This window comes from Coenobita brevimanus, chromosome 12, assembly GCF_032717465.1.
Source record: "Coenobita brevimanus isolate Jiangsu-jjx chromosome 12, ASM3271746v2, whole genome shotgun sequence".
Taxonomy (NCBI): domain Eukaryota; kingdom Metazoa; phylum Arthropoda; class Malacostraca; order Decapoda; family Coenobitidae; genus Coenobita; species Coenobita brevimanus.
The window spans coordinates 17,918,199-17,931,171 of NC_136965.1; the positions used below are offsets into that span (position 1 = coordinate 17,918,199).

At 44.3% G+C, this 12,973-nt stretch overlaps 1 protein-coding gene across 1 annotated transcript; it reads right to left on the reverse strand.

The window, feature by feature from the left end:
• Positions 1-798: 798 nt before the first annotated feature.
• LOC145413002 (cell adhesion molecule Dscam2-like) lies at positions 799-12,637 on the reverse strand. The gene is made up of 11 exons (XM_080282826.1): positions 12,377-12,637; positions 11,377-11,449; positions 10,491-10,635; positions 9,775-9,926; positions 8,271-8,409; positions 6,988-7,129; positions 5,942-6,169; positions 4,293-4,397; positions 2,600-2,720; positions 1,971-2,147; positions 799-944 (listed from the first exon to the last, which is right to left on the reverse strand). The coding sequence occupies exons 1-11, from the start codon at positions 12,635-12,637 to the stop codon at positions 799-801; spliced, it is 1,689 nt and encodes a 562-aa protein (XP_080138952.1).
• Positions 12,638-12,973: the final 336 nt, after the last annotated feature.

A 12,973-nucleotide genomic window follows, 5' to 3' on the forward strand; every position in this document is an offset into this window, starting at 1 on the left:
TAAAATCGTCTGAAGGCAGCGGGGATAAATTGAACAGGACTGGGAATGAAGGGGTTAAGGAAGCTCCCTAACACCTTTCCTAAGTGACATTTTGTATATTACACCTTTACTGTCCTTCTCCGTGGTACATAAATCATTCTGTTATCGCCATATTCTGCATCGACAACATGCAAAAGGATATTAACCAGCCATATCCAAAATTTAATCGCCAAGGAAGAGGCGTGAGAGTGGATAGCGGTGTTGTGATAGCTGACAGTGGTAGTAGTAGTAGTAGTAGTGGTAGTAGTAGTAGTAGTAGTAGTAGTAGTAGTAGTAGTAGTAGTAGTAGTAGTAGTAGTAGTAGTAGTAGTAGTAGTAGTAGTAGTAGTAGTAGTAGCAGCAGCAGCAGCAGCAGCAGCAGCAGTAGTAGTAGTAGTAGCAACAGCAGTAGTAGTAGTAATAGTTGTAGTAATAATAGTCGTAGTAGTAGTAGTGCTAGTAGTAGTAATAGTAGTAGTAGTAGTAGTAGTAGTAGTAGTAGCAGCAGCAGCAGCAGCAGTAGTAGTAGTAGTAGTAGTAACAGCAGCAGCAGTAGTAGTAGCAGTAGTAGTAGTAGTCCCAGGTTCATTTCAAAAGTGAACCCAGTGGACTACAGGCTTAAAGTGCCATTCTGAGGTCACCATCCTCCTCTTGGGGGATAGGGAAGGCTCTGAGGTACGTTTGTATACCCAGGTAGTTGATTCGCCTGGTTATATTGGTGCCACCACGTGAGGGCGTCCCCCTCCAGCACAGGTGTTATCAGGTAATTAATATGTGATCTTACGTGTGTCCAGGTGAGACGGGGTCATGGTGTCGCAGCCAGGTAAGGGTGAGGGGGTCGTCACCTGTGGCCTCACACGTCACCGTCACCACCTGCCCAGCGTGGCCCGTCACACGTCCACCTTCCGTCACCACGCGCGCTGGAGCTGTCAAGGAGATGGCCGAGATAAGATGATGTGGTGGTGCTGTCAAGGAGATGGCCAAGATAAGATGATGTGGTGGTGCTGTCAAGGAGATGGCTGAGATAAGATGATGTGGTGGTGCTGTCAAGGAGATGGCTGAGATAAGATGATGTGGTGGTGCTGTCAAGGAGATGGCCGAGATAAGATGATGTGGTGGTGCTGTCAAGGAGATGGCTGAGATGGTGCGATGGTGATGGGGGACAGAGGCTGGTGAGATAAAGTGAACTGTCTCCAGGCTACGTTGTCCTTCACTTAATGTAGTGCTGCCTACTTCCTCCTTCACCTTCATCATTCATTTTTTGTGTCTGCCCTCCTCTCTTCCTCCCTGTCACTTTTTATTACTTTTCTTTCCACTTCAGGTGGCCCTACATTGAGTGGCAAGCCTAATCGCTTCATATAATCCAGGAAACATTTACAACGCTGGGTGGTAATCATGTAGCCAAACAACAGGGAGATGTGGAGCCTACTATGGTGCCCCTGTTGACTGGGTGGAGAGAAGCAAGTGCGGCATCCATCCAGGAATCAAACACCGATCCTCTTCCTCGTATTTTGATGAGGCGAGATGCTGTCTACTGCAAGGTAACATCGGTTCACTGCAAGGAGCGGTTTTGTGGTTGGTGAGTCTGCTCGGCCAGACAGACCAGTGTTATTCATCTACGACTATGAATCAGTCAGTTACTCTACATTCTTTCTCACCTTCTCAGTTTCACACTAACTGACTGCTTTCAATTTAGCTACACCCTATTCACTTGTACTGGGTGTAAGACTGCACACATTAATACTAGAATATGGTGCTCGAAGAAGTTCTGTGGGAGGGGATGTTGGGCTGTAGTATTATCTTATTCTGGCACTAAGCTACGGGAATGAAGCTGCTAGGAAAATTTCCTCTTCATAATAATAAATGGACTACAGTTTTCACAAATTATTTCCATAATGAGAGCACCAATAATTTAAATGGCTAGGGTAATTGAAGACTGGCGTTCCACCCACCGTGCACAGTCAGCTGAACCACCTTGGAGGTGGGTTTGCCGACAGAATTTGCGGCCCGGCACAGATACCAGCCAGCATCCGACGTCTTGGTCTCCTGCAGGAAGAGGGAGCCGTTTGGTGCCTGCGAGGACCTCACCCCATCTACCACCAGAGGCTGGAAGTCCCTGGCAGCCTCACCTGACACACCAAACCTTCATATTACTTAAATCAACGGGCAGAGTGGAAGCAGGAGTAGATATCCACAGCATTTGTTGCGGGGAAAGGGAGGGGGAGGCCGAGGATGACATGGAGAGATGGAGTGGAGAGGTATATGAGAGAGGGGGGTGTGAGCTGGAAGCAGGGCGGTGAAACGGTGAAAGACAGGGCGACATGGAGGCAATTTGTCTGTGGCCACCCCTTACGGGATTAAGGCGTCTGGCAATAGTTGGACAGATAGACTGGTTGACTTTGAGAGGTGTAAACATTAGCAATATACTTTTTCACCAGTGCAATAAAGAAAACGTTGTGTATCTGATCAAGGTAAAACTTAAACATAAAATTCATGAGTTAGTCTACGTGGTATTTCAGTGCAAATAACAAGGGCAGACAGCAGCTGTTATTGTCTGCTTTTTTATACACAGATCTCTTACCTGGTGCTTTCATCCAGGTGATAACTGGCTGAGGGTACCCACGGGCATTGCAGTCCATCACCACAGTGGACCCCACCAAGGCTGTACCACCTGAGGGCTCCACCACCCACTTAGGAGACACCTGTCCAACACACATGCATTATCAAACTATATTACAACTGCAATACTCCTTTTACTTTACTTCTCTAATATTGGCCGCTTTCTATCTTGAACCCTGAGCTATAATAAGGGATCAGCACAAGAACATAGCACTAGCCACGAAGAGTGCCAGGGAAAGGATGTAGAGCCTTAGCATTATCTTTTTCTACCTCTGACATACGTGAAATAAGCTTCTGACAGACGAAAATCTGGGCCAAGTTGAGATGAAACGAATGTAGTGTTCATATACCTAGTCGTGAATCAAAGCTGCAGTGCATGAGCTTCAAGCCCAGTTCAGCTGCTCAAGTATTCTCTATTTTAAAGCGTGCAGATGAAGTACAAGAGTATACTCTTGCGTGTTGCTGTGCCAGTGAACATATAATATCTCCGTTTAGCATACAGAGAGTCCCGGGGATGGACGTACTAACTTCACGAGGCGATTCAAGGGCTGATATTGAGTATATAAATGCTGTATCAATTTTGGTCCAATTTTCAGTGGTTACACAGCTAGCCATTAATGGCTTTATGTGTGAGTTATGAGGGAGACCATTTTTGTCCATATGATCATCAGTAACTGTAGCTCCATAAAGGATGACAGTAGAACACACGTTGATATAGCAATTTTTACTCAATATCAGGCCAAGAATCATCGCCTGAGGGTACTGTAGTATGAGAAGTACCGGGCACCTTGTATACGGTCAGGGGCAAATATCTGGCTAGTGTTTTACCTCTTCTACCTCCACCTCTCCTGTGGTGGCAATTATCCTAAGGTGAAAGAAGGTAAGATTCCCTACCTATAGGTGACTCTTTCTAATATGATGTGTTAGAGAGGAAACTGATGGACTTAACTGTGAAGTAGACACAGTAGAAAGGTTAAGCAGACACAGTGGAAGGGTAAAGCAGACACAGTAGAAGGATAGGCAAAATTTAGTCCCTGAAATTCACTGTACATTGAGGGAAAACACAGCTTGCCCACCGCTGTTTCAGAGCCAGTGAGCTGCTTACTGCATCATCTCTGCATTGCTTTGTATCCAGATAAAGTTACTGCATTGACTACATAGAGTGTTACGTTATCATTCAGACCCAAGTTAACTGAATATCTGGCAGTACATTAAAAGTGAACCAACCCTGAACCAAACTGCCATACTGATACTAAGCAATGTGTCCAAACATAATTCCAGAACGGATTTATTTAATGACACTTTACTAGTACGGCTGGTACACACACACAGTTCTGCTCGTCTGGTGGTGATACAGAATTGCATAAAAATAACTCGAGGTCCACCATTCCACATACCATAACCTACAGTATCTCCGCAACTGACAAAAGATATCCATACATAACTTACAATATCCATGAAAATGACAAAAGAGATCCATACTGTCAATCAATTTAAGACTGTCTGGGGTGAAGAGTTGCAGTGGTTAATTATTGCTCAGACGAGCTAGTGAATACAGTGGCACGACCAGAGACAATACGTGGGATCCAGTGCCTTATAGCTGGTGTGTGTGTGTGTGTGTGTGTGTGTGTGTGTGTGTGTGTGTGTGTGCTCACCTTGACCCTGATGTTGGCTGTTTTGTTGACGGCAGCAGCGGCGTTGGCAGCTTCACAGGTATAGGCGCCTGAGTGGTGCTCCTGTAGCCTCTTCAACACCAGCACCTGCAATACAGTCATTCTACTTCACTGCACGACAATGGCCTCTTACAGCTTATCCCTCTGACTTTACTCCTCCATCCCGGATCCATATAGATACCAATTTCATCTCTCTGTCTTCATCTCTGATGCTGGACAGGGGCGCCTTCTCGTGGTGGAACCGATTTCACCGGGTGGCTCCTTTACCACGGTTATACAAACGTCCCGTTTCCCCTTCCCCATCCCCCGAAAGGAGGATGGTGGGCTGCAGAAGAGTAACTTGAGCCTGCAGTCTACTGGGTTCAAATTCAGATGAGCCTGAAGCCATAACATCAATAACAACAACAACGACAACATTACCTCAGGACAATGGTTTACAACTATAGTCTGGCCTAAATATTGTCAGTTTGTTTCTTCATAGCTCGTCAAATTGGCCAGTTCCTATTTTACATAATATTCTCTGCCTACCTCTTCCCATCGCTCCACCTCTGGACTGCAGGAGTGTTAGAATGTTACCAGTTGTTCATCTGATACTTTTACTTTCAATAAAAAACAGAGCTCCTTCTATATACGTTTGTGGTCTGATTTGTGGTGATTTTTTTTTCTAATTCCGTCTGCTCTTGCACATACCACACATTCAACACCTACCCACGCTGCATCACGACCTATGATATCATGATGAATATAATAGCAAAATAAAAATGAACTAATCAACATTGTATGTATTTCTTTTCGATTACACCACACAAGAAGCAGTTTCATTGTGTGAGATATTAATTTTGAATGATTTATCGTGTCACTTTGATAGAGGGCATTACAGAAGGTTACATTTCAGTTTGTCATGTCTCACAGCATACATACATACCGGTACATACATCATTTAATCCTGTGTTGCCCCGTGAGGAGCGTAGGAGCCCGGTGCTAGGCAAGTTGGTCCTGACATTTAAGACGAGAGTGACCAGACTCACACATTTGTAAGTGGCATTATGTGAGCAATAAACCCCAACCACCCCTTGGATATAAACAAACACAGCTCAATCAGGTTGGAGCGCCATAATTACCCACTAAACCATCAGACGTCATAGTTTGGTTATATGGTTACCACCTAGCGTAGTAAATGGTGTCCTGGTGTCACTAAGTATAATACAGATCCCTCACCTGGCTGTGCAGTACACCATATTATCCTGAAGACGAAAATAGAGCAACCTGAAATGACTCGTGGGTAAGAATGGCAGCGACTGAAGACAGGAGTTGTTTCAACACCTCAGCTATTTTCTTCTAAGGGATGCAGTCTTTCTCACCTACAGTGCAACCATTCTGACAAGTGATGCAGCACTGAAACTGTTTGCAGAAAAAGAGATGAAGGTTGACTAGGAGACTATGCGAGTGAGGTGTTGGGGGAGAGAGGGAGTGGGAGACCGAGGATGAAGAGGAGGGATGGGGTGGAGAGGTGTATGGATGACTGTTCTTGATGGAAGGATGACGGCTTGATGGCGGGGGTCAGAAGACAAGTAGGCAATTTCTTCGTCGGCGTCTGGGTATGGACAAGCAGAGATGGATAACAGACCCACCATAGAGAACTCGCTGGTTCGTTTGCTCTCCACGTCCGGGTCATGCTGAAGATGGCGACCGTCCTTAAGCCAGTTGATGGTGATGGGCAGATCCCCCTCCGTCACGGTGCAAGACAGCTGAGTCCTCTGTCCCTCCTCCAGACTCCGCCGCAGGTTGAAGTTATCGATCACAGGGGGTTCTGAGGCATGATGTGGGGCAAAGCAGAGGGACACCTTTAATTTGGTCCACTGAAGGTGAAGATTAATATACCTGGTAGTATACAACTCCAAGAAAAGCTACTGGAAGGCAATTCAGAACTTCTTATCTAAAGACTCAGATCTATGGTTGGAGGGAGAGAGCCTTCATTACTGTTCTTGCCTAGGTCTAGTACTGTAGTCACACACTCAGAGGAGCTGTCTAGCGTGCAGTCATTGCCTACTGTATATCTTTTTTATTTCCTACATAGCACGTAGCATTTAAGTCTTCATTTGTCCAACCAATTCCTACATAAAAGTAATGAAAATGGCTTACCATAAAAGGGACATTCCTATCAGCATAATCATTCACAGGGTCTGCAGCAACAGTGAGAGACATGACCAGCTGTGAAGCCTCTGTCAGATTTCACTGTATTGCAAGAAGCCCCTTGATTCACTGCAGTAGGTCCAAGATGATGCAATTTGGCTAGTTTAGTTAGGAAAATTAGATAAATTACTTAGATAAATTAGAAATACTTTATCTGTTGACTGCATACGGATCCAGATAACTCAGGCTTAAGATGTCAGGAGCGGATCTTCCAAGAACATCCCTTCCCTTCAACTCAAATGTAGCTGAGAGAGAGAGAGAGAGAGAGAGAGAGAGAGAGAGAGAGAGAGAGAGAGAGAGAGAGAGAGAGAGAGAGAGAGAGAGAGAGAGAGAGAGAGAGAGAGAAAGTTCTGCAAGCTTCACCTCCATTCAGTTCATATAACGAAGCTAAGAGAGAGAGGGGGGGGGGGCGGAGCTAATTCAGCAACCTTCACCTCCCTTCGACTCATATGAAGAAGCAGAGAGAGAGAGAGAGAGAGCAAACACCACACTGACTGAGGACGTGCAGGAAGGTGTGTGAGGCTGCCGTCTGCCCCTGTCTGCCGGTCACCACACAGGAGTAGCGACCAGCATCCTCGTGGCCTGCGGTTCTCACCACCAGCGTCCCGTTACCCAACACCTCCTGCCTGCAACACAACCATGTTACTATATCGCATTTACCCTAACCTGGCTTAAATATCACATCACCTATCTTGAACTCTGCCCTGTAACAAGAGGTACTAGAATATGATGCTAGTCACGAAGAAGTGCTATATAAGGATGTGGGGCCTTAGTATTGTCATATTTAGCCACAGAGTCAGAAAAAACATTACAGAAGGACAGCAATATGTGCCAAATTAAGGTAAACGAAGGATAATTCATTGTTTCTGTGATTTTAGTTAAACTTTTGAAGAGTTTAACAAACGCATCATGAAAACAGTCATTATGCAGGTACATCATCATCATCACCAACATCATCATCATCATCATCATCATCATCATTACTATCATCATCATCATTACTATCATCATCATCATTACTATCATCATCATCATCATCATCATCATCATCACCACCATCATCATCATCATCTTCATCATCATCATCATCATCATCATCATCATCATCATCATCATCATCATCACCACCATCATCATTACTATCATCATCATCATCATCATCATCATCATCATCATCATCATCATCATCATCATCATCATCATCATCATCATTTTGACCATTTTCTTACCCACTTCAGGATGGGATGTGGTGGGGTCCAGAAAATATGGAAAACACACACACACACACACACACACACACACACACACACACACACACACACACACACACACACATATTAGGATCAACCTTCTGTAGTAGTTTTTTTTTTTTTTTCCCAAGAAGCAGAAAGAAGGCGCAGAATCTTGCTGTGCCCTTGTTGCCTCTACAGAAATAAGTCTTTGTTGCAGGAGAGAAATTATCACCTATTATTATTGTTCAGGCAAGACAAGGAAAGGGGTAATGTGGAACCATCCCTTGCCTCTTACTCTGTTTAAAATCTACGTTTTGACCGGGAGTAATCGTAAATTTTCTTGTGAATCTCTCTCGTCGTCTGTTTTAGGAAAGTTAATGATGAGAGAGTCGTTACCTCGTCATTGCAATTGCACATAATTTCTCTCCTTGTGACTATATCATTGTGCCTATATTTATGGCATCTACATAAAAATAAACCTCTATATCTTCAAAATTCCGGTGGTTATAGAAGTGGTGTGGTGGTTGATGGTTACCTGAGTGATGATGGTAGGGGGTCGCCGCCTCGTCGCCAGGTAATGGTGGGGGCGGGATAACCCCCTGCAGGACACCACAGATGCACGTCCTCACCCGCCACGGAGGTCACATTTGGCATGGCGCGTACGAAGGGTGGCCCTGGGGGGGAGGGGAAAGAAATGAGTCGTTTGGTGAGGAGATTCAGGTGGCGAGATGATGTGGAATGAGATGATGTGAGAAATGAGTTATGCAGGAGGAGGACAAGGCAGCCAAAGGACAGTGAAGGAGCTGGATTTCTTTACTTGAGCGGCTGATTGACTAGAAAAATGTGAGCTGATTAATTTCATTGCAAGGAACGTATGATCTTAAGCAGCTATACACTATACTCCGTTCACTTTGCCTTGGCTTAAAATTGCCATCACTTTGACCTTTAACGAGGAATGCTTGCATGTATGATGCCAATCACGAAGAAGTGCTACAGAAAGTACGAAGAGCCACAGTATTGTCTTAATCTACCAAATGAACTACGTGAAATAAGCTGCATAAGGATGAAAATTTGCGCCAAGTAGTAGTGAATGGGCTATAGAGACAAAACTTCCTTATCAGCTTTCATTACCATCATCACTCGCTTTACCTAATTTTCACCGATAAACATGTAGATCGGTCGTGGAAAATACATGAGGCAGGGCAGCTTGATGACCCGTGTATTGAACTTAACCATGAATATCAACTGTGGTGTACCGTCCGTGGAGACAAAAGGCTGACCAATTAAAGAAGGATTGTGAATTTAGAGATACAAACCATTCTGCTTGCTTGACGTAGTGGAGAGAGAGAGAGAGAGAGAGAGAGAGAGAGAGAGAGAGAGAGAGAGAGAGAGAGAGAGAGAGAGAGAGAGAGAGAGAGAGAGAGATATGGTGGATGACTATATTGACCCTTTCACAGTGAGGTCGGAATGGGTCATGTTGAAGCAAATTTTTTTATGCATGGAGGTCACCCATAATCAGGTGTATGAATTATCTTTTTTATTCTTTTGTTTTTCCTTTCTGTATACTGTTATTGTAAAAAAAAAAAAAAAATCAGTATTGTACTCCAGGGTTAGGCGTGGAATCATAATGTCATGTTTCTGAGGAGTCGATTTGTTTGTGGCCACCCCTTCCGGATTTACGACGTCTGGCCATAGTTGAGTAGACAGAAACATAGACAGATGGATGGACAGATAGATAGACAGATTGATGGGCAGACACAAAGAAAGATAGATAGGTAGACACAAAGTCAGATAGGTGGATAGATAGATAAATGGGTAGACAGAGGTTGATAGATAGATAGACAGATAAATAAATAGATAGACAGATAGAAAGACAGAAGGATAGACAGAAAAGGGTTAGAAATGGCTTCCTCAGAATATACACACGTGGCTCAGGGTAGGATAAGTTAGGCTGGGATGATGATGATGATGATGGTGGGTGTGGTAGTGATAATGATGATGATGACGGCAATGGACTCAAGAAACACAGACTAACTCACCGTAAACATTGAGTCTGGCTGAGTGCGCCTGGGAGCCGTGCGTGTTGTGTGCCGTGCAGGTGTACGTGCCACCTTCACGTACCGTCACGGCGCTCAAGTTCACGTGGCTCACTACCTCCCCCAGGGCCGTGCGGAAGCTGCCCACCGTCGTCCTGAACACGGGGAGAAAGCACAGTACACCTTAACACTTTGTAAACACTGCGGCTTCCATGAATCACTCTCGGTTGAAAGGGGAAAATATTAAAACTCTCCTAACCAAGAAAACTTTAGCTGCCCATTTGTCCTCAACACGGGGAAAAAGTAGAGTACATTCTAATAAAACACTCTGTAGCTCCTATGACTCTCTCAGCTGAAAGGCATCCACTGAAGTTAACTGGAAAAGGAAAATATTAAACCCTTCCTAACCATGAGAAATTTGACCCCATTTCTTTTCCAGGGTTTCGTGAAAACCGCCACCTCATGTTCTGAACACAGGGAGAAATGATAATCAATTCTGAACACTTTCATTTTCCTATCGTTCATATTATAATCGCTTTCCAAAATTTATGACAGCTCTTACTATCTGCAAGGATGAGTGGGACTGTTTCAGTACTGAACGAAGCACCGCCCATGGTCTCGCAAGGTTTGTTATGCGTTTCTCAATATGCTTCGTTCACTGTGCCTTAGTGTTTTGTACATGGTGGACATACTCTTTGTTTTGTTACTTATTAGTGTACCTGTGTGATGGCAGGAGGGGCTGGTGGTCGCGTGTCCAGGTTATGACAGGTACAGGTGACCCAACGGCGGAGCATTTGAGGGACACAGGATCCCCGGGGGTCACTGTCTGCTCGATGGGCGTGTACCGCAGCTGCGGGGCAGACTCTGGTGGGGAAGGAAAAGATTAAATCAATGTCCACTGATTACACAAGGGATAATGACAATAATAATAATAATAATAAATAATAATAATAATAATAATAATAATAATAGCTCTACTGCTACTGCTACAACTGCTGCTACTACTATTACCGTACTACTACTACCAGCACCACCACCACCACCACTATTACTACTACTACAAGTTGGGAAGAAGCCGTAGATTGATGCCAGTTGGGTGTATGGATGGCATTAAGACATAGATAAATATAATAGTAATATGGCAGGTCATGAACAGCCCATTTGTAAGGATAAAATACCACCATAAAATATAATGCGAGACAGAGCCAGGATTCCGGGGGCTTGACAGGTGAGTGAATGAGTGTCTGGCCCTTTTTTCACTGGGGATATTGTTGATGGTTCTCTCACACACACACTCACACACTTACACACACACACACACACACACACACACACACACACACACACACACACACACACACACACACACACACACACACACACTGCTCTCTCTCTCTCTCTCTCTCTCTCTCTCTCTCTCTCTCTCTCACCCCGTCCTCAGGTGGGTATGAAAGGCCTGGATGATGATGATGATGATGATAAAGACTAAATGAATATAGATATGAATAAACAAACTCATGTTCACCTACCCCAGTACCATATCATCATTTCTTAATTAAAGGTAGACCAGGTGAGCATACAGCCTAATTACCTATGCTAACATACCTGTGTGGGAATAATGCGACAGGCCCAAGTCCCTCGAGGCTCGTCTTAACCCCTCGCCGGATGAACTTGGCACCTGACGGGAAGAAATGAGTGAAAATGGTACAAGGATTAGATAGCCCGTTCCCTGAGGCGCAGTAACTCCTCCTACGGTTAGAAGCAAGTATGATTCGAATGGCTCTCTAGTGTGTTTGTTTTGCGGTTCGTTTGTTTACACGAGTTAAATATTTAAGCAAATATATTCATTTACTTATAAGAGGCAAACTTAGCGATCTCAGGCATTTGCTATACCCTGTTCACTTTAACTGGGCCTAAAATTACTATCTCTCCATCTTGAATTTTGAGCTACATTATAACACGAGATTAACACTAGGGTAAGGCGCCAGTCACGATGAAATGCTATGGAATGCATGAGCAGGGTAGTAATAATGCCAGTTTGTGCCAGTGAGTTACGGGAAATAAGCTGACAAAAGGACGAACATCTGGGCCAAGTTAAAGTGAATGGACTAGGGTCAACGTTGCCTCTCTCACAGTGCAATTTTACGTCCATGGAACAAATATGCTAACTTGGGAGAAACCATTTATAGTGAAGAGGTTAAAATCTCTTAATCTCTTCATAAACGTTTCTGTTATTAAGCAGGAAAAATTACAAACGTTTCCCTAATTAAGCAGGAAAAATCACAAACGTTTCTCTAATGAAGCAGGAAAATTCACAGAAGTTTATCTAAATAGGTAGGAAAGTTATAAACGTTTCTCTAAGCAGGAATATTCACAAACGTTTTCTCTAAACAGGAAAATTCACAAACATTTCTCTAAGCTGGAAAATTCACAAACGTTTCTCCAATTAAACAGGAATATTCACAAGCGTTTTTCTAATTAATAAGGATAATTCAGAACGTTTCTCAAATTCAGAAGGAATATTCACAAACGTTTTCTCTAATTAAGCAGGATAATTAAAGGGAAAAAATCCGTATCTAGCCTGTGATATAAACACTGAATTCACCTTGGTCTGATCCACACTGAAGCCAGCACCATCAGGAAACTCTTCACTGTATAGGTGTTCCAAGTCACCCTGCCCCATACCATCCACTTCTAGGCCACCTCCTCTTCCATGACCTCGCGACCTGTGACCTGCTGCCTCCTGCTGACCTCTTGCTTCCTGCTGCCTGCTTGACCCTTCGTCTTCCTCTGCGTGACTGACGGTGTGGGTAGACAGGATGGCACTGAGGGTCACGCTACTGGCAGCTTGGTTGCGTGCGTTCATCCTGGTGAAGAGAATACGATTAGTGTTAGAGGAGGAGGAGGAGGAGGAGGAAGAGGAAGAGGATGAGAAGGAGGAGTAGCAAGTAGTGGTAGAAGAAGAACAGGAAGGTGAAGAGAAGGAGGAGAAAATGAAGAAGGAGGAGGAGGAGACGAAGGAACAATGTTAGATGAATGCCGATCGAATACAGGTGGGTCATTAAGACAGACAACCAAGGTATCGAGATATCAGCCTTCTTGTAGAACACAACAGTCAATGTTCCACCCAGGTCCCTAATGACGCGGCTGGGAGAAGAGAGACTAGGGAGACGAAAATTGAGGCCATCCGTATGCACCTGCT